The sequence below is a fragment of the Pezoporus occidentalis genome, unplaced genomic scaffold (assembly GCF_034315485.1).
Source record: "Pezoporus occidentalis ecotype Australia unplaced genomic scaffold, CSIRO_AGI_Poc_V1 ctg150, whole genome shotgun sequence".
Lineage (NCBI taxonomy): Eukaryota > Metazoa > Chordata > Aves > Psittaciformes > Psittacidae > Pezoporus > Pezoporus occidentalis.
The window spans coordinates 1,765,407-1,787,904 of record NW_026913317.1 but is presented as its reverse complement, the minus strand read 5'-3'; the positions used below and the strand labels follow the sequence as shown (position 1 = coordinate 1,787,904).

General features: G+C 39.3%; 2 protein-coding genes across 5 annotated transcripts in view; both read right to left on the bottom strand.

Moving 5' to 3' along the window:
• Positions 1 to 1,781, bottom strand: part of PLA2R1 (phospholipase A2 receptor 1) — a 38,260-nt gene extending 36,479 nt beyond the window's left edge. For both annotated transcript variants that reach the window (XM_062611077.1, XM_062611078.1), the window contains exon 1: positions 1,613 to 1,781. In XM_062611077.1, coding sequence (XP_062467061.1) covers positions 1,613 to 1,715 — 103 coding nt within the window. In that variant the 5' untranslated portion in view covers positions 1,716 to 1,781. The remainder of the gene's footprint in view (positions 1 to 1,612) is intronic.
• A 4,026-nt stretch (positions 1,782 to 5,807) lies between these two features.
• Positions 5,808 to 22,498, bottom strand: part of ITGB6 (integrin subunit beta 6) — a 49,226-nt gene continuing 32,535 nt past the window's right edge. For all 3 annotated transcript variants that reach the window (XM_062611079.1, XM_062611080.1, XM_062611081.1), the window contains 7 exons: positions 21,978 to 22,112; positions 21,350 to 21,767; positions 20,162 to 20,384; positions 17,426 to 17,523; positions 12,685 to 12,804; positions 11,090 to 11,256; positions 5,808 to 9,699 (listed from right to left, as the gene is read on the bottom strand). In XM_062611079.1, coding sequence (XP_062467063.1) covers positions 9,598 to 9,699; positions 11,090 to 11,256; positions 12,685 to 12,804; positions 17,426 to 17,523; positions 20,162 to 20,384; positions 21,350 to 21,767; positions 21,978 to 22,112 — 1,263 coding nt within the window. In that variant the 3' untranslated portion in view covers positions 5,808 to 9,597. The remainder of the gene's footprint in view (positions 9,700 to 11,089; positions 11,257 to 12,684; positions 12,805 to 17,425; positions 17,524 to 20,161; positions 20,385 to 21,349; positions 21,768 to 21,977; positions 22,113 to 22,498) is intronic.

Here is a 22,498-nt window from a genome sequence, read left to right as displayed (position 1 = left end):
CCAATCCTCCATGGGCAATGCAGGCGTCTCTATCTACATGTCCAGAAAGGGTTTCTGTCTCTCATGTCTTTCACACAGCAGTCTTATCTTGGTTAGCCAAGAAAATACTGTTCATTTGCCAGTTAAGTGGAAGCTGTGATGTTGTTAGCACCAGTAAACATTGATTAATGAGGTTAATTCACCATGATACTGGGATTCACACTTGAATAAACTTCTTATGCAAACTCCCAATCTACCTCTGCCTCAACACCATATACCAACTTCCATGCAGCAGCTCCCTGGGGGTGGAAGGAGCAACACCATCAACCCGAAGATGAAGGATTCTCAACCTTTGAATGCCTTTGTAAGGCTCTTAAGAGTTGCAGGAACTGCTGAGAAAAGATAAGGGTCTTACACACTCTACACAAGTAATTCCACTGGATGATATCTGTGAATAATACATGGTTCCCTTCTGCACCCTACAGCAATTTATGCCAAAAACGGCCAGACCATGACATTTGAGCCACACAGCCCCCTTCCAAATGTGGTTTCTGCTCCCCAGCTGGAAGATGCAATTAGCAAGAGAGCCATCCTGGCCCAAGGACTGCCAGATAACTGCCAGCTCAAGGGAGAAGTAAGACATGAGAGATGGCAGGTTCAATGGCAGCTCCATGGGCCCCAGCTCAGTCCTCTCAAGTGGGGCAGTGAGACAACTGGAACAGCACCCAGCCTTCAGAACACCTCCAAAGCTTTCCTTCTTTCAGCTTATGAAGCTACGTCATCCGTTTTACAGGTGCTCTCACTAAAGGGTTTTGTTACAAAGCCGCTGGGGCTGGGAGGATCCTGTGCCCAAAGTCTTGCATATAAAGAGCTGTCAATGGCTTTATAAACTTCCAAGACCCAGAGGACCCAAGGAGAAAAAGACAGCTTATACTTTAGAAATTGAGAGGGTGGAGAAACACTGTCAGTTGGAAACAGCCAGCTTCTCCTACACCCAGGTTCTTCCATAAACCAACAAGGTGACAAGAAACAAACTCACAGAAGTGAAGCATCAAGCTCACACGAAGCCATAGATGAAGAGCTAATAGCAGACCAGTCCCTCCAAGTTCCTGTTTACTTAGGTTCAACACAGTGAATAAATGGCTGTAGCAAAACTAGGAGACCAAGATACGTTCATTTCCTTCCTCCTCACGTCCCACTTCCTTCCCCCTCAAAAGGCAGTGAGGACTGCTTATGTGGCAATTGAGAAAATAACTGGAATTTATTGGAAAGGGTAAAAAAAAGGTCACCTCTATGGCCTCTAAGTGCAAAGAAACCAACGGGCAGTGGAATAGCGAGGGCTTCCAGGCCCTTTCACCTCAGGACGGGCTGACACCTTCACCCTACCCAACCCCTCTTAGCCGGGGTCTGGCGGACCCCAGCAGGAGTTTCCCCCCGCCCTGACGCCTCCTGGCCGCCCACTGCACCAAAGCCCGCAGGCTTCCCCACAGCTGCAAGCGCGGAAAGGAGGGACGGGGCTGAGAGGCGTCCGGCAAGCGAACGGCTCAGCCCGGGGCCGCTGCACGACCAATGCCGCCCCCCGACCCGCCGCACCGCCCCCCTTCCCCGGGCCGGCCCCGGAGCCGTCACTCACTCCGAAGGGAGGGCACCTCGTCCCGGCGGAGGGCAGCGGAGCCCCGCGCCGTGCCGCCGAGCAGCAGGCAGCACGCCAGGAGCTGCAGCCGCACGCCCCACATCACCGCGGCACTGCGCCCACCCGCTCCCGCTCCACTCCACCGCACCGGCCCTGCCGAGCCCTGCCCCGGGGAGGGCAGAGGAGCGATCCCACCCTGCGGCGCCCCGCGGCGCGGAGGAGGGGCTGCCCGGCCCGGGCCTGGGGTAGGCCCGCGGGCTTCCCTCGTGCTGCTGCGGGAGGGGCTGCGGGGGGTGAGGTCGTGCTGCAGTCGCGCCAGTGCCGCCTGTCCCGCGTCCTTTTTCCCCGGGAAGAGGGAACGCCGCCGGAGACGGGCCGGCCGGAGGGGGAAGCGCCGCTCATGCAGCTTGGGCCGCTTGCCCAAATCAGGGTTGTGGATTCATGCAGACAAAAAGCTCTGTATTAATCTTATTTTCCATACGAAAACACTTTATCATGTCTACGCTCCAGGTACTTTTATCCTAAAAAGGAACCGAAAAATACCCAGAGACACTGGAGGTGGGAGATCATCAATAGCACAGGCCATGTTTGCAGGTTTTCTGCTCTGTCCCTGAGCAGCCTCACTTCTAAACACCCCACTTGGGTGACTTGGGTTTTTAGCTGGGTCAGCTTGTCAGCTCGAAATCATTTTACATTTTGGAATGGGGAAAAATTACTGCCTTCTTCCATTTTGTTAGGCTCTTCAATAGAATATTCGAAGGAGCTGCCCCACTTGGGTTGAGTTTGAGTCTTACGGAAGCTATGAATAGCAGAGGGAAACTTGAAAGCAGAACTTTTAAAGATAGAGCAGTTTTACTGGAATCAGCAGGCCAGTTTGGTTTTAATCTGCATAAACATGTTTCTGCATGGTTCCATCTCTCAATCATAACACAAGGATGGAAACAGAAACCTCTGGGCTTAGGCAGAGTTTCTCACTGGTAGTTTAGTAGAAGGAATTGAGAAGCAAGTGAAGCCAAACACTTGGAAAGAAGCAGGTAAGTAGGAGGGTTTCTCCAAACAGGTTAACAGACGATAAAAATGTCTGTCAGAGAACAAACAGCAGGAAACTGCTGAACAAGCTGTTCGAGCAGTGACCTGGCTCTGCAAGACAGAAGGGTTGTAACTCCACAGGAGCTGCAGTGTTCCTCTCAGGAAAGCTGCAGCTTTCGGAGAATTTCAGATTCTGAGAGAGAAGCTTGTAAATGGCCATTTATGAAGATCTGGCCACTCAGAACTGTCTACAGCTCTTCAAGAGTATTTGGCCACTGCTTTGAGTCGTGAGCTTCAGCAAAGAGCGCTGCTGCTCCAGAGCCCCCTCTTGGGTCACGCTGAGATCACGCTGTGTTTGTGATCCCGTATTTGAAAGTGAAGGTGCCAGTGAGCTGCTCCTAACCTACGATGGGTTTTTCTGCTTAACTCAGTAAGATCAAAGTAAGCACATTCTGATTCCCAATAATGAACATATCAACAGTGTTTTTGTAAATATTTTACCAAATGCAAAGAAGCATTTATTAATTCTGAGTAGTTTTTCTTCGCTATTCAGATGAATCTCTTTGACTAAACAGGTTTTTACTGTCTAGAATCTGTCCTAGTCTTTCTAAACCGGTAAATCCTTTCTAGCTGCATTTATACCGGCCTGGGTATTTATAGCTAAGCTATCCCAACTTAATTACCATAGTAAGACATCTTTGCTGGCATAGTGACTTGTAAAACCAACACAGTTGACAACATTTTCTGAAGAAAACTTGATGACATAGTTTATATTATCTTACACATCAAATTGTGTAACTTTCCAATTGTATTTGTTTGTTTGTTTTACCTGCTTTTCTTCAAAGCACTTGCTGTAGTGATTTGGCTCCTTTATTTCATTTTCTGTCTGGAACCCACTTTTTGTAAATACTTTTCTCTTAATTTCTCTGTTGATGATCCATTCTTTCTTTTTGTGTATACTTGGGCCCATATATATATGTGCACTTGTCTGAGCTGATCTGTCGTTCTATTTAGGTACTCTACACAGCCATTCAACACTCTCCTGTCTGCTTAGACAGTAACTCAGAAGAAGTGGGGCTTGAGCATAGCCTTAAGCTCTGTTATTTACTAAAAGACCAAGAACTACAATTTAGGAAGGATAGACAACCTCTTAACATCAACCTAGTTGGGAAAACCAAAAGGAAACAAAACCCCCAAAACCAGCAAACTTGTCTGGATGTAAGGATATATGCTTGCACAAATTCTAAGGCATAATGTGTACCTGGTGCTGATATGACTTTACAAGTTGGGAGTAGGTGTGCCTTTGCACGTTGTGCACTCCCCCTCAGAAGAGCTGATCTTTTTTTTTAGCTGTGTGTTTACATTTAGAAACCCTGCAGGTAATGGAAACATTTGCTGTGCTCATTAGAGAATGCACAGAGAAACCCAAAGCAATTTTACTTTCCTTTAACAGTTTCTTCTCAGAGGGAATAATTTTTGCATTAGGTACATTTTATTGACTACAAAGTAAGGTATAGACATTTATTTGTTATCTTTCTGTTTTGTGGTAAATCTGTAGTTACACAGTCAGTCTCATATCTGAGGATTTAAGAGCTGGGATTTAAGAAAGTTTGGAAGCCAGAGCTCCCATTGCCTTCATGGTGGTAGAATGTGTCTTTGTTACTTATATAATTATATTTTTATACTATATCCACACTTGCACATATGGGTAGGCAGCAGGGAACCACTTGTTAAAATTTCTACTCTCTTCTCTGAATTTTATGCTGGTAAGACAATAGAAAAAGCAGAAACATTTTCTAACCAGTGGGAATGACTTGCCACCAATGCTATTAAACCATTCAGGCCAGGTATCTTGGCCTTTGGTATAGAGAAAACCAATAAAATTCCCAGGTTTTGTTGTTTTATTTTCTTTTTCCCTTTTTTAATCTGTTCTTCATAGCTACAATAACCTAAAATAGAAGCAACTGGGAGTTTATTATGCGGTAATTATACTATATAGGTCTGGTTTTTCATGTCAGCTGAGAATTCTAGAGAAAGCAAGTTTTAACCTCTCACCTAAGAAGATGGACAGGAGGTACAATTTGCCTTTGAACTAGAGTTGTTAACATTGTAGCCTGAAGTTGGTGGTAAACACTTTTCCAAACACAGGTAACATTCAACTGCTGAACAGCAAATAGAATTTTCCTGTTCCTTCATGCAAAAAGACCTTGGGTTTATTTACACTCCTACCTATTCTAAATGTGGAAACAGTAATGAAAAAAATTACTGTTGAGAAAAGTTCCCTGTGGAGAAATGGCTTTTTAAAAAGATACATCATACCTTGAGAACTTCATCCACCTGAATACAGAAATGTCTTAAAACTGTTTTAAATTGTCTGTTTTGATCAAAAATTAAAAAAAAAAGTAAAAAACACGATTTAAAATATTTAAAATTTAAAAAAACTAAGACTGAATTTTTAAAAATAAATAGTTTTATACTAAAACTGTAGCATAAATAGGACAAAGAAGGGACAGCTTGCAATGAAAATCAGGTTTTGGTTCTTTCTTGCATTGGCATAGTTATTGGCAGAAGAGAGAGGCTGAGCTAGCTTCAAGAAACAAAATTGTCATCTACCAAGACCTTTGAAAAGCCAAAGCCTTTACAGTTATGTACGATACCCATCGTTATTGTGCTTTTTTATCTCTCTGTCAATATTAGCTGATACATGTATATGTCAGTGAAAACACAGAAGTTTCTAAGCATGAACCATTCCTGAAACCAAACAAAACCCACCAAAAAAGTACAGACTTTTGAGGCTAGCATACATTCTAAATTACTTGCCATGAGTATACATTATGCAATTGTTTCAGTTTTTACAATCCACTGTGAAATGCAAGAGAATGATTTTACTCTTTGCCTGGAGAATACAATGAAGTTTAAGTACAGTTCTGTCAGGAGTGCAGAGGAATGTTCTCTTTATCAGAGGAAATTAGCAGACATCAAAATACACGACTTTTCATTAGAGGAAAAAAAAAAAATGGAATTGAAGGGATTAAAGAGAAAATGTGCATTTTGCTGTGTAGTTCCAAAAATATATTACGGCTGTTAAACTTGAGGAATGGATGGATATTTAGCTTTAAGCAAGTTACACAATTTAGGGATCACTCTATAAAAGAATGCCATATGTAATCAATCAGAATTCCAGAAATAGGTTGCTTACAGCATTCATTCATTAACTCATTTCCTTAAAAAGTAAAAAGATCAAAAATAGAAGAAAATCCAGATGTGAAATCTCATGTGCTGTCTTAAAAAAGCAGGGGGAGGAGTTATAAGGTCTAAGGTATGCCAAAGCACGATATATTTGCTAAGAGTCATCAAATCATGTGAAAACAATGATAAAGACACATGCCAAAAAGAAAAATGAAGAAAGAACAATAAAATACATTTAAAAAGGCATTTGACTTTGCAATCTTTATTCAAGGTTAGATAGCTCCTTTTTTACAGAAAAAAAGCTGGAGCATTTACCTGTTTCTTTCAGATAGACTACGATAAAAATTGTCTCTTTTTTTACTTTTAGATTTTGTGTGATAAGTTTTATGGGGCAATAACTCCCTTGTGCCTATTGCAAACCAAACTTGAACTCCTTTATAAACGCAGACAAGACATGGAGGGTATTGCCCTTGACATCCAAGTCGTGTATCCCAGGCTCCATGCCCGCTAATTATATTACAAAACAAAGTTAAATGCAATCTGGACACATACAATACAGGTTAATATGCAACTTTTATAAATTAAATGAAAAATGATCCGTTTAACATGTATTACTGAAATTACCATTCTACAGGGTGTAAAAGATCCACAAATACCATGAAATTGCTTATGATTATTTTATTCAGTTTAACTCTTCAGTGAATAAAAGTATTACTATTAAAAAATGTTTTGGCCACTCTCAAGGTCCAGCCTCAGGACAAAACAATATTCATGAAATCAGCAGACTCACTCACCACACACAAACCCATTCATCATTTGGTGGAGGGAAAAAATAAAGAAGGTGAAGTTTGGTACAAATGCTACAAGATAAAAGCAATATAGTCAATAAAAATAAGATGAACACCACTCTTGTTTTTAGGGTGAATGCCAAGTAGGGTCTTGAAAGTTCTTGAGATCTGAGGGTTTAGTAAAATTTTATTATCTAAATTATTGCTGTTAAAAGGATGGCTCATATACATGAGCCTACTTCTTTAATATCCCTCAATAACAGAGACCTTCCTCACCAAGCCCTTCTCTCTTCTAATGAATTCTTTGAAGGTGCCCTGACCATTCACTGTACAGGCAGTCACAGCAGTGAAATCGCAAAACATACTGCCTGATTTCTGTACATTTTTGATATTTTGGAGAGAGATTGCTAGAAGGAGTAATTGAACTGTAAACATTGTCTGCATACCAAGTTGGAACTTTGCTCATGATGAGAAGGTGCAATTGATGGGAAGAGAGTGGGTAGCTTTGTGAAATGAAATCTCTTCTAGGATCAGGGAATGTAGACCAGCAAGTGTTTGATATGAAATGCGGGCACCAGTTTGTTAATAATGTTTGAATACTGAAATGCATTTCAATATTGAAATGAGTGACCTACAGAAGAAGGACTTTCAACCCTAATATTGAGTAGCAGAATCAGCCTTCTCAGAAACAGAACTTAAAAGGTATTTAATAAACAGTATAGCTTTTTGTTACTTTAAAAGTAATAAAAATATTGTAATTTCTTTCAGAGAAGGTTTGTTATTTGTTAACTTCTACTTGAAAAACAAAAGAGTAACAGATTACATGAACTAAATCCAGATTTCCCTAGTTCCTTAGGCAATGGTGACCCAATTGGAATCCAAGACGAAATCCAGGGTCCACTTTTGCCTCCTGTCAGTTTATCCATGTGCCAGGAAAACAGGATTTGGTCCCACATGTAACTTGCACTGACATCTGTGGGAGCTTAGTGGTTGCAAGTGCTGCGGATGCAAGCCTTTGTCCTTGCACAGTTTCCACTATGAGATACGTAGAAATACTGAAGGGTACAGATGTGAACCTGTAACTAATCTGTTCCAGTTTAATGACAGCCATCATTTCCTTCACACTGCAATAATTTTGTATTTAATATGTGGTTATAGTATCACCTTCTTTCCAAAGGCATCCGATACTGTTTATCTTTGCACAGAAATATATACTATCGGTTCTAATCCACTAATAGACAGTATTAACCAGTTTGTTTAAACAAAAAAAATCTTTGTAAACCAAAATTAATAGTTTCACTGAAACTAGATCCTCATCTGTAGCCATTGACTCAGTAGGCTTTGGATCAGGCCCTAAAACAGGCGTGGGTGAGAGCTAGCTAATATATCAGTCTCACATCCAGGAACTGTAGAGGATATAGAGACTGAAGTTGCACAGACTTTGTAAATATTTATTACAAAATGGACATCAAGTTTTTTAGTTCAAATATATGATTTACTATAGGGAATGTACATAAGTTTGTGACTGTGTCAATGTACCTTTGATGTCTAAGAAGTCTTCTTTTGTAAGTACATTCATATGTACATTTTGACTGTCTGTTCCAGAGTACTAAAAAATGCAGATGAAAAGTGGTATTAAAAAGTAAAGTACATATTGTTAGTTTAAAATAGCCCAATAATGTAATTTTTCATGCCAGCATGTTTGCTGATTTTGTTGTTGTTTTTTTTTTCCCCTGGTTCTATGCATGATAACGGCATTACAATTTAAGAATTTATGGCAAGTCAGGAGTAACTAGCTACAACTGAGATTTAAAAAGCTCATTATTGTCTTGGAAATGAATATGAAGTGGCATCCATAGATCTGTTTGTTACTCAGTTTGGAAAAAAAAAAGAAAATGGCCCAAAAAAAGCTGAATACATTATTTCACACATGAATAAATGGTTTGAGTGCTGGGCATTGAAAGAACCTCACAATTTTGGTTATATCAACAAAAGATTACTGTCTTTGTGTGTGATACTGAGTCTTTGTGTGTGATCTTTTCCCGCATCTAAAGGGCTTCTGCAACTGTTCATGTAATGGTCCAGCATGCAAGGTTTATTTTGAGTGCCTAAAGGGTGAAATGGAGTTCTGATAATCCTCTGGTTTAAAGTTTCTTTACCAGGGTCTCTAATCTACAATTGTTTCTCTTTTGCTCTGGGTCCTCTCTACTGGAATTTAAAGGAAAGAAAGAAAGAAAAAAAAATTAAAAAGAAAAAGCAGTTTATGTCTGGAACAGAAGAAAACTCTGCAAGTGAATGAGGGCTTGATTTAACTTTCCCTGAGAAAACCCCAGGGACTGGCTTCTTAAAGAACATCAAACAGCAACAAGGACAAGGAAAGAGGGAAACACAGCAAGAAAGAAGAATTAGAGAGATGTTTCTGTATACCTTAGGTGCACAGAAGATGGGCAATAATACTACTTGTTTCTGATGAAAGACTACTCGGTCACACAAGTGCTATGAGGAACCTCTAACCTCAGTAGTTTAAGCTGCATTCCTGAAAAAATTATCTTCTAAAATTTAATCCAGCCCACCAAATAGACTGGTATAATTACATTCCCTAATACAAATATATGGGATTGGAATTCAGTATACAGCTCATTGTATATACCTAATTTCACAAAATAGGCTATACAATATACATATGATGATTTTAAATCCTCGATATTAATGAAAAAAATAAAAATATTTGTGATGCTATTTTGTTTTTTTTTAAGATTGAGGGCTTTAATATTAAAGTTGGTGTGGTTTTTTTTTAATATTTCTACTAACTTTTACCATTCATATGTTATCTATAGTTTTGCCAACACAAGATAGATTTTCTCTGACAGAATGGTTATACCACTGTGATGTGTAAACAAACATCACCTAATCAGCTGAGAAGAAACAAGTGGTTTTAGATTTCCTTCCAGTAAAACTAAGTTTGTAGTGTTGGAGGTGCTAACAGGAATCGGCAGCCATGGCCCCTTTTTGCTTTTCTTGATTCTTGTAAGTTACGTTCTTAAAAGTGGTTGTTGAGCCTCTGTACAGTGGATTTGTTTCCTAAAAAAAAAAAAAGAAGCAAACACAAACAGAAGAAAAGGGAGTCAGGCAATGTTTAACTCATTTTGTCATAGCTTCAGCTGCAAGCAAAAGTAGCTGCATACTGTTGCCTTGAGTGTCCCTCTGCAGTAAAGGGATCATTTTGGTCCATGATTCCTGACCCAGCGTTACAGTGCAGGTTGTACATGCACCAGATAGTATCACTATGCTTCCCGATGTGCAGAAGATGATTTGTATGCTACTGTCGGTTGTACAGAGGAGAATCGAAAAGAATGCACACAAATCACTACTGCTACCACCAATGATAATAATGAGGAAATGATACATCATCTCACCACCAGCCAACCGATAACTCAGCCCGACTCCTGCTTTCCGGCTCACTCCCAGTTACATCCTGGGCCCTGTGGTATGATGTACATCACTTAGCAACAACCGATGATTTGCACTGTACCAGTGCTACTTTGTGAGAAACTCAGGCCAGAGACCTGCCTGGCCCAGCAATGTACTTCCAACAGCGGGCAAATCAGGCTGCCAAGGAAAAGCTGACACACATTTCACAAATCTCCAGGGTCAGAGGGGCTGTCTTCCCCTTATGGATTTGTCTGTAGACATTTTGAATCCATGCAAACTTTTATCATCCAGAATATCTTTGGAAGCAAATGGTATGCCCTAAGCACGTATTGTGTAATAATGCCTTTTGACGTCTTTGGAGCTTGGTATCTCACTAATATGAGAAAGCCAGCATACCACTTGTCCTTCTGACACCCACCAAAAATGCTTACTCAACATACTTTTTTCCAAAGAACCTCAGAAGTCTTAAAGATTTTGCAAAGAACAAAAAAGCCAACGGCAGAAAGGGAAGAAGAAAAGGGAACATGTGGTAAAAGCTTGCATTAAGCACCCATAAGCTATAGATAGGAAATATGGCCTGAATTTTTTTGTCCTTTTACCTACATTTTGGACAGCCTACATTCATTGCTGCTCTGTGTAAGTCAGCTTACATTATTACACAGGGGTCACCAGTAATGTCTCTTTCCTAAAATGGGCTCTGTTTCTGGGAAGAGGGGTACACCTCTGATAATCACATAGGCAGTGAATAACTTTGCTAAGATTACTCAAAGTTAAGGTACTAATTAAAAAAAGAACTAATAGAAAATGTTATCTACATGCTTTGACATGTGGAAGGAATTAAACCAGGAGATCAAATTCTAGCTATTTTTCATACCTAAAAAAATCCTAATTGCACTTTATGGAATACTGTATGTAGTGAAAAGCTACAAGTAAAATCTATCAATGTAAAAGAACAAAACCAAGACAGATGATTTTAAAGGCTGTTGTGCACCATGCAACTAAATTAAAGAATCTTGTATAAAATTCATTCATAACATACCGTTTGCCATTTAACGTTTGATTTTTCCACTTCAAACTTGGCCACCTCTTTTCGGTCCTGAACTGACACCAGTAGTTTCCATGTACAAAGTAAAACAATGCCAATGAGAAGGATAGCAAGGATGACACCCACCATTATCACTGGAATATTTGGAAGCTGTGGGCAATCTGTGGAAACAAAACCAATTATGACTGTGGATATCTAATCAATAAATTCTAGGCAATCAAAAACAGCCAAGAGGCATGCTGGGCTTTTCATTTACTGAGAACTATGCATGCCTTTTACTTCAAGTCCATGTTGTTTTTCTCCTGTTAGCTGCTAAACTGGCTAAGTGTGAAACTGGCTGAAAAATACTGCATTAAAATGTTACAAAAATTAATTGCTAACTTCTTCCCCTGGTAGTTTACTGTGTCAGTTAACAGCTGCTGGATAGAGCTTTTCTGGAGGCCTTATCTCAGTTCACGTTTGCACACATTGCAGCCACCGCAGCACAGTAGCTTCAAGGCCCAGGAGCTGAACAGCATATGACTACACAGCTGGTTATTGTAGAGTGATGGGAGGGCCACTACACAGGGTTTAATGAGCTGGGTCTCCCTTAAGATATTTATTTCACTTTTTCTTTTATTCAGATCTACATAAAATGCATAGTAAATGTATTTAATAAAGAGAAAAATCTTACTCTTAAATTCTTGACTCTTAGGGGTGTAGTTTACAAAGGGATGTGCTTCTTTAGTACTAGCTTTGTTATAACTGTCTTTGGTTTTGTGTAGGTTACAGTTCCAGCAGAACACTCTTCTGGTGGAAGCTGCTTTTATCTGTGCAGTGAAATCACTTTTATTCTAACATGTATGCTAGACAAAGGCTTCAGAAAGGGTTAAAAAATCAGTGCCATTTGTGCTAACAGAACAAGGCTACAAATCTGCTTTCTCTAAAACTAAAAAACATTTAACCCTGAGACACTGGGTGTGTCAAAACAAGCAAACAAACAGAAGTATTTTTATTGCCTGGAAACTAAAGTGTTTGGCAGATGAAAAGCAGTGTCTGTGTTCTTTCCTGTCCTACATGATTAGAAGCTTTAATGAAACATCAGTAGTGAAATAGCAGCAAATAAAGTAGCAATAAAATGAAAGGATATAAAGAGATCTGTTGAATATCAGTTATGTAAAATATTCAAAACTTAATGGTACTGGAACAATAAAGGTAATTATAAATGTGTTCATCAGGTATACCCACTTAGATTGTCTTGGATATTTGTCCATCTTCAAAATATATGTAATTTCAAAGTGACTTATAGTTTTCTCATATAATGCAAAAGACATTTGGTATTATCATCTTTGATTTACACAAGGATTTAGAAAAAATAACTTACTCTTGCAGCCCAGTGATCATTCTGACAATCTTTCATTAAAGGCCAAGTATTTATTTTACTAGTGCATGAAACAAGTACTTGAGGAGGTGGTCTTCTAGCTGGGCAGAAGTGAGCTATAAACACAAGGAAGTTCTGTGCTGCTTAAAAATGCTCAGCTTCTAGATAGCTCACCCTGCCTGCATTTTTAAATTTGATTTATGTAGAAAAAGCAATATTCACCGCTTACCTTTCTGTTCTATGCTATGAATGATTGTCCTTCCCTGTTCATCCACAGCCAGTAGAAATGTGGTTATACATTCATTTTCCCCCTGCAAAGAGCAGGGAATGGATTTATCCTCTGAATAATCTGCAGAGGGAAGGAGAGAAAGTCATTGTTCAAATCAGATGAAATTTAACATGTAATAACAAAAGAGACTGCTGGCATTGTGTTTGTCACAGCCTCATCTGTGGATGGTAAAGAGTGAAGGATGAAAGCAGAAATAACCTCAGAATTTCTACAAAATTTAACAACCTTTCTTTTAACCCAAGCTTTGTTTTGTTTCCAGTTTTTCACTTCTATCTTCAAAGAACAGATTCAGGTGTTGTCAATCTGCACTGACCACATAGTGTACTGTGAATTTCAATGAATTGGAAGTGCTTCCAAGATGCTTTACCACCAGCTGTATAGGAAATGTAATAGTCCCCAGTTACAGGACAAAGTAAACAGTATGTTCTCTTTGGTTTACAGCTACTCTTACCGTGTCTAGATTATGTTTCAGAAGTAGACATACATACAGCAATGGATAACGTTAAAAGGGCTGCATTTATTTCTTCCACAATAGCCCTCTCAAAGATTAGCGTGTCCAGCACTGTCACAATGGTAAATATAGATTAATAACAGAAACTGTGATTCTAGGATCTTTGTAATGTGATTCTGAGGGAAGCAGATAAAAAGTGATCTGAGATGACACTCTGGCCCCATTTATTTGTCTCTCAATTTGATGCAGATCTGCACAAAAAATTAATCTATATATTTTTTTTTTTTCCATATAATTTCTAACCAGGAAGCCTTGTCGCCTGAGAAAACTTCATCCACAGGGAACAGAGAGGCAGGAGGAAGCTGGCTCTAAGAGACAATGTAAGGCAAATGACTGAAAATCGAGACTGCAGGTCCAGAGCCAGAAATACCGTAATTTGAAGCCTAACAATTACATAGTATTTTTATAGAGCAAAACATCTGACCTCACAATACCTTTGGGGCTGAAGACTTACTATATTTCCGTATAACCCACTATTTTTACAGCACTGGAAATCTAGGTATGCTTTTCAATACATTTTTTAGAAAAACTTCTTAGGTTTTGTTTTTAGAGGTAAGAAAAACCAGTAAATTTCTCAAGCATTTCCTTAAAAATAGTTGTCACTTTCCATTATTTCTTAGCCATTTAAAACTCTTTCTAAAATTTCATAAGCAACTGTGCTGAAAATCTTAAGTTCTCAAAATTAGTAATGAAATACAAAGCAGGAATCAGACAGGATATGGATTTTTAAAAGCGCTTAAAAAAGTGCTTTTAAAAAAGTGCTCACTTTTCTTTCTGGTGTTTTTGTCTATATTGCTTATTGTCAGAAAGTCTGGTCTTACAGACAGCACTGCTGAGCACCATAGAAAATATGAAAGTATAAATAGGGGACTGCCCTAGAGACCTTTTCTCTGCTTGTTATAAAAAGATAATCACATCTGGGTAGATTTTAATGGAAACATGCTAATGATTTGTGATACTCTTGTACTTAACCTGTTGCCTGTCCTGAGTGGCAGAGCAATGTGTTGTCTATCAAGGTGACAGACAGACAAGACTTGCTGATTTAACAAGATTTGGTTTTGTCAGAAGAGCCACAAACTGCAGACTGAGTGTGCTGATTTAATGGCACTCATTACTAGTCACAACTCCAGTAATGCTGTCACAAGTTTTGCAATATTGGTTGTTTCCCAATTCTTTCAAGCAAGAACATCCAGAGAATATTAGCTTGCTCAAAAAAAAAAAAAAAAAAAGGAAAAGGATAGTTGTTAGCTATCCTGAAGGCAGAGACAAACTTGCAGGCATATTCCAAATATCATCCAAAAGGCAGTAACTGCAAATATATTAGTTATATCTAAATTGTAACTTTTAATTTCAGACCAAGTGGAGAAGAAATCTGATCGTGTGCGAGGATGAAGAAATTAAAGCAAAGATGCCAGTTCAAGCCATTCAGAATGCTGCTTACGCTTAGTATTTTCATTTCTCTGATGTTATTTTTAGGATGAAGGATCACTAAGAGAGACTACTGCATACATGATTTTCAGTTCATCAGCACTAAAATTTGCCTAGGTAGGTAAACTGCTGTAATTTGCACCTGTGTAATTTTCTGCATTCTGCAGTAAACCATCATACTTCTCCCACTTCTGCCTGCAACCTAATTCCATTAATTTCAGTGGTATTTAAAATCACTGGAAGAATAATTGTGTAAGAGTGGTAAGCTGGAGCTCCAAGGTGCAAAAGACTATTTCTTAGCAGATACTTAGATAAAAGATTCAACAACAACAAAAAATTGACTGTAAATTTAAATGTCATTATACCCTTTCTTATTTGTCCTTTGCTCAACAAAATGCTGTTTTTGAACAGCTTCATGTCACTTTGAGTCAGAACAACAGAGCAGTGCTGACACAGGGATTTATTCAGGCTCTAGCATCCAGTTTGTTGCTGTACTGGGAATTTTTGTGGTGTCAACACTCTAGGGTAGGAAAAACTCAGTTTCTCTGAGGAAAGTGTAAGAGTCCATACTGGGCTTGTGGCAGAAGCAGCCTGGTGCCCTGTGGCTGGGGTGGTGGCAGGAGCCACTTTAGTAATCGGTTCTTCCTGGGTAGCAAGTAGAGCAACAGGGGCTCCTCTTACACCCATCTGGCAAAGGAGGATTATCCCTATTTAATATTCAAATCTTAAAAATGGCTGAAAATAAAGACTCAAAAGTGATGCCTGCTGTGGAGATAAGCCCAGTAAATGTGAACCCATCAGCACCTCTGGAGTTGCTGTACCATCCTGTGTCCTACTGGATCCCCAGGCAGGCTCAGAGGCTAAAACATGCATTCCCATGAAAAAGGAAAATGCAAAGCCTACGCTTTTTTTATTGCTCCACATTTCCAGTCATTGGGTTGCGACATACGCATGCAAAAGAGAAAGCAAATCTTTAAAGTGCTAATATTTTATTTAACCTTGAGCTATTTCTAGTTTTCAAAAAGCCTTGAAGCATTAAAGAAACTGAAATATAAACCAGAAAGCAGCAGTATGCTACTGGATGAAGCTGCTCAATAATCTGTCTGAAATATGTGGTGGGCTAGTTATACCACTTTCAAAATCCTTTTTTTTTTTGTTTAGGTAAAACAATTTTGATTTCAGGATAAGTGCTTTACTACTATTCTGAAAACTAATTTTTTTACCTTTCGGGACTTCTTAATGAGGCAACCTTTCTGCCAAATCCTCTGAGCTATTATTACACAAGCATTTAAGATGAAACAGAGTTTGCAACAGCCTCTTCATTTGTTTTTGGGGGGTTTTTGAGGGGTTAGGATGGGAACAGTTACCCAGCCCTCACTACAGCAGTTGCTGTAACTGCTGCAAATAAATCTTAAAGTGGTAACTAACAGTCCCAATCAGCGAAGCACAGGACTTGCAAAAAAGGAAATAAGCAGGAACAGGAGATGATGTTGTCATGCTAATATTCCTGTGACCTCTGTGTATGTGAACAGAGCCACGTAAGCAACTGTTTCTGCTCTTGATTATTATTCATTATATTTGAAAGTAGAATATATTATATATTCCTAGCTACAAATATATGCCATCTGGCAACAACAACCCGAAAACTTTACTAAATAGTGCTTATATGCTTTTGAAGCTTGCAAGGACAATTTTATGTTTACAAACAAATATTGATGTCTAGGAAGGCAAAGCATGATAATAATTTTAATAAAACCGCAACAGTAGAATTAGTTTTCATTAAGGCAACATTTGCAACTTTTGAGCTCTGTATTATGGAGTAATGACATCAAAACCAAAAGGCAGATCTTTGTTGTACATCAGTGAAATTTATGCATGCATGCATGCATGCAGCTCTGAATGGGCTTCCAACAGTTTGTAGGCACAAACCTTAGATGTGCATACAGCATTCTGCATTGTCATCCTAGTTCTTACATATGTCTTACTTAATGCTTATCCACATCTGTGATGTGGATAGATTGTAGCTATGTCCTGCTTCACCTAACAATTGCATTTTACCATGCGATTGAGACCAGAATTGCCATTAGAATAAGTACAGACTGCCTACTGAACAGGCAAGTCCCTTCCGCTACACTAAAGAAAAAGATGCACTATTTCAGTTAAAGTTTGGTGGGGTTTTGGTTGTGTTTTTTTTCTTTTACTTTTTTTTCTTTTCCTGAGAGCAATATTTTATTCAAGGTTAATTCTTACTCCACAAATTCCAATTGATGGAAGGCAGTTTTGAATTAAAGCAAACAACTGAAAGATGTACTTAGTCTCTGGAATACTAGAAAAGTCTTTGCCACAGGTTAAAGGGCTGTGTCTAGTTGCCAGCTGTAATTAAGAGTCTGCATAAGGACTGGAGCCAGGTTTTGCATTCGTATGATAAAAAAAGCCACACTGGAGCTCATGGTACAGGCATGACATAAACTGAGGGGCCTTCATTAGCCACTGATTTATTAAATCCTATGCTTTTTACATAAACTGTTTAGAAAGCAGGCATGATCCAATGAGTTAACCGGGAAGGATAATACCAGCTGTGGTCTGTATTTCCTACTTACCACAGAACTGTAGAAAAGCAGCAATTGCCTCATAAGCCTTAATACAATTCCATGGCAGAACAACGAGGCTACTTTCTGCTACTGAAAGTGGAAACTATCACTAATCACACACACACAGAAAAGGAAGACTGAGTGTACAAACCCTTTGTGGTGCTGACAGTTGCATCAACCAATTTGCATTTTTCACTGCATTCTCCCGGTGACTTGTCATCGGAAGCCAAGTGACATTCCACACAGCTCCTGTATAAAATAATTCAGTAGCTCATCAATCTCTGCCTGTCACAAAGCAACAATATAAGAGCCTGAGCGTATGCATCTGCATTTTAAAAGGAAGCTAAACAAAAGGTCTTGTACTATGGATACTGTAGTTCTCAGAAATATGATATGTATTGCCACCAACACCCCCCCCCCCCCCCAAATAAAGGTATTGTGGATAAGCTCTTTCTTGTCCTCTTTTCTCTCCCAGCTAATTAGCTACCAGACAGAACCCCAGGCAACATTATTCATGTCGGTCTATCAAAGACATGGAGTTACTCACACATAACATTCATTTTCAAAAAGAAATATTCTGAACTACGCTTACGCTAAATACCAGCCAAAGGAATGTCTATCGGATGAACAATATCTGAAATAGACTTCAGAGAGATCAAGCTGGGGCACCTACTATAATTCTTCCTTTGCTTAAACTCTGTTGAATAATGTATTTAAACACTATTCAGGTATCTCAGCAGATGTCTCTTGAATGCAATTATTTGTCTCAGGAATTATTTACTTAGATCCTAATTATAATAATGCAATTTACTGTAAAATTGTTTACTTTATTTAATGGTGAAATGACTGCAATAGTCTTTAAAAACACAGAATCTAAACCAATTCCTTTAGAAATCATTGAAAATCTTCCCAGAAATTCAGTGAGGATTTTAATAAATCCAGAGTTTATTCATGGAAAAAGAAAACAGTGAAATATTCATATATGAAAATTTCTGATGCAAAATGTATCTTGCTGATTCTTTACAAACAACTTCAGCTGAACTGATGGGCTGAGACTCTGAGAAGCAGCCTGAAGGACTGATTGCAAAAAGAAAAGAGAAAAGAGAAGAAAAGAAAAGGAAAAGAAAAGAAAAGAAAAGAAAAGAAAAGAAAAGAAAAGAAAAGAAAAGAAAAGAAAAGAAAAGAAAAGAAAAGAAAAGAAAAGAAAAAAGAAAAAAGGAGGAACTGCAACAAAACATCCCCAAAACCCTTGGCCATCTCCTGTTGCACAGAGTTACATATATCCGTGGGAATATGCTGAGACTGCAGAGATTATCTTCACAAGATGCAGATGACCTTACCACTCACTCTGGAGATGGCCAAATAGTAAAAGCAAGCAGGTAATGGGATAGCCTCTATCTCATGGAGAAAAATTCAGTGTTGTTGGTGTTTTTGTCATATTTGCCATGTTTCTCATACAACCACTCTTTTCCTCAGCTGCCTAGCCATTGATCTCCATCCCCTCTGACCTGGTCTTTCAGCTTTCTCAGTTACCCTACTCAGGTATTCCCAATGTTTTCTCTCTTTTGACTTTCCTTGCCTTGTATTTCAGCAAGGAAAAACACTGAAACAGAGAGAAAAGATCTAACACTGCATGCAATATACATGTTTAAATAGGCTAATGTAATGCCCATTGTGTAACTTTATATTTCTTACTCTCTGCCAAATTGGGCAGAAGAAAGCAGCAGCATTATCCCTCATGTTTAGAGTAGTTGCATGCAGAATTTCTCTTTATTTAAAGCTTTGAACAAACCTATAGGCTCACTTTTGTGGGTCAAATTCAGCACTAATGTAAGTGGCAATTTAATCACATGCCATAGAAGAGTTTCTCATCTCAGATACAGGATTGGCTGCAACAGCAAACATGCAAAAAACACTGGTGAAGAGTGGCTGTGGAAGAGAAATGAGCTTCAACTGAGTAAGTAGACATGACATCGTCATGAAACATTAATGAAACTTAAACTGACTTGGCACTCAGCAAGCAAAAATAGGGGCATTAATAACGCATTCTGTGGAGCCTGATTTGTCTTCTAGCTTAAATTTCTACTAAAACCTGCTTATTTTGGGCTGACTTTAGCCCTGCAAGAGTTCACAAAATACAAGCATAAGCATGGGTTTACTTTGAGTGGTCAGCTTTATGTCACACATATTTTTGGTTGCTTTTCCTATCATGCACTGTAGCATACACCATGCAACACAGCAGGAAAGTTACATAAATTTTGTATGCTCAGTGAACAGAAGACACTTGACCATTTACAATCAATTTATCATCAAATTATATATGACATACAGCTACCCACTGATTTCATCCCCAGACTGCAACCTAATTTATCATAGTTGGGCCTCTTTGATTCACCCAAGTTAACTGAATTTGGACTATGAATTTCACATGTATAAAGCCTGAGCAGGCAGTGTGACCTTATTCATAGGCATGAGAACAGTAATACAAATGCCATTTTTTTCTGCGAGTCCTCATTTTTGCTGTATCAGCAATACTGAGATGATTTCAATCTGTACTGTGAACTGGAAGGAGATTCATCTGGTTTTATCTGATGTTATCACATAAAGTCACCATTCTGGTTAATTGGAGAGCCAGGGACAGCAGTGGAAGCGTGATGCTTTACTTCTGCTGCTTGAAGAGGATTAAATTGTTTTCCAGAAAGCTCTTTTACAAGAGCAATACCAATAAATGGTAGATGTACAAGTCATGACTATGCCTCTCAAAGGGCAAAAAAGCTCTTGGGTTCTGGTCTGTAAATCCAGTTTACAGTAGTGACAGTAAGCACACTGCTGAGGCAGCATAGGAAAGAGACACCTGGATGATACAAACATAAAACTAGTACATTACCTCCTGGAACTGCAAGGGTCACCGCAGAGAGGACATTTTTCACAAGTCTGGCCTGAAGCTCCTGGATGGGTGCAAGCACAAGACCCACAGACACATTCGCCTCTCCCATTGCACAGTGTCCCATCCTCAGCAATGCAGGCTCTAGTGTCAGTTGTGCAATTACAGTATTCACCAGTCCATCCACTGTGGCACATGCATTCCCCACAGTCACAGTCACCATTACCTGGAAAAAACATTTATTATACTTCAGATCAGTTTCTTAGTATGAATCTGGATGATAGCCTTTGAAATAGTTCTCCTTAATAGCAGATATTTTCCCCTCTCCAACTCTTCTCACTCTTAAACGTCTTTCTTCTTCCCACAGCATTTGCAGTGTTAAGCCAGAGGATCAAATTTTCACTTAGACTGGCTGTAAGCCAAATGCAGCTCCATTCTCTTCACTGGAGTTCTCCACACAGATCGTATCTCCCAACAGTACACAACCTAATCAGTAAATCCTCTTTCATTTATATCAGCAGAATTTCAGCCTATCTATTCAGCACTCTTGTTGCTGGTTCCTGACAGTTTAACTATTCCCATTGTTTTAGTAGAATCACTTCTGATTTATAATGGCATAGCCCAGGAAAACAATTATAAAAACAAATTCTCAAATTCTGATTATATCCTACTAACAAGGACACTAAGGCAAACCAAGAGTAATAGAGGTTACTGGGTTAAAATTCTAAAAATATCAGAATTATCCTAAAAAGTGATTAAGATTAATCAATTAATATTGCTATGCTTTGATAATGATGTCGGAGTGAAATTGTACACTGTCAATACACTTACCTAATGTCATGTATGTATGTCAGATGTATGTCAATATACTCACCTAAACTTTCTTGGAGCTACAATCATCAATAGCCATTAAAAGTCTGATTGAGTGTGATGGTAGCCAATATGGCCCAGTAAAGCCATACCAATTAGACTAGCTATGGAGTGGTTAAAGGTGTCTCATTTTTAAACTTGAAAACAGAGTTAAAAATTGCTTCTTGTTTTAAGATCACTCAGAAATGGTAAAGTACACTTTATGCAGCATTGAGTGCAAGTGCAGATATGATGCAAATGCAGATTCACAAGCTCATAGCTAAGAGCTAGACAATAAAACTCTAAAATGCAGACATGAAAAATACCATCAAGGGACCATACCTGCACACTGGAGCCCTCTGTGTCTCACACATGAGAAGTCATCACATTCACAGCGTGGCCCATACACCTTTCCATACAGGGAGAGGTGGCAGACGCACTGCCCGCAGTAGCAGTCACCTCTCCCGCTGCAGGAGCTCTGCTCTGCTGAGCCCTTGCAGGAGCTGGTGTTGAGGGAGCTCTCGTCACATTCACAGTGTGGCCCCACGTACCCTGGGCTGCAGATGCACACCCCGCACTCAAACGATCCTTTCCCGTTGTTGCATTTTGGGCTGTTCATCTCAGCCTTTGCCTGACAGCTACAGCCGCACTGGGGATCAATCTCCATTTCCAGCATGTCACTGAGCCCCACTGGTTTTATCACAATATGCCTTCTGTTTTTTTCACAAGAGGAGAGACTTACAGTCAAGTTGAAAGAGACCTGGAAGAGAAGATGGTGTCTGTTTGGAGCTGCAGCACACGTAGCTCTGCAGGGTACTCTGGAAGCACGTGCAGAGGACAGAACAGGAGGGTCACAGATACCACCTACTTTTCTGTAACTTTTTCAGAGGAAGATTTCTTAATAAAGAGCTAACTCTCTGCCTGGGTGTCTTACCTTCTCTGGGCTTCAAGTCTTTTGTGCTTTACTTACTGTGTCTCCCACTTTTACATGAGAACATTTCCTCTGATGTGGAAAAAAGGTCCCATTGTTACAGATGGCTGTGAAAGAGAGATTGAGACCTTCTGTCTCTCCCAGGATCTCCAGCTCCACCTCGGACCTCAGCTCCTTAAAGGAAAAAGGTGTGAGAAGAATGGAGCAATAACACTGCCAAGAGCACTACTGCTCCATGTCTGTGGAAGATAGACTGTAACTTACCCTGACTTACACAGGTAAATCTGTGGATTTGGCACTTTATTTACAGAACTTCTCTATTGCAAAAAAAAAGGGGAATGAACAAAACCAGTGCTTACAGAACCAGCTTTCAGTGGGAAGCAATGGTAGTATCAGTTTAATATCCACTATCACGGGGCTTATTTCCTGCCCTTGCAGGAGAATAAATTCAATGTTTTATTAAATCATCTTTCATTATTAAGTGCTCTGCTGGCTGATACAGGTTTTCCTTCAGCTCTGGTCTTACTGAGGAAAGGATTTGTCTCCCTGATTGCATTGCT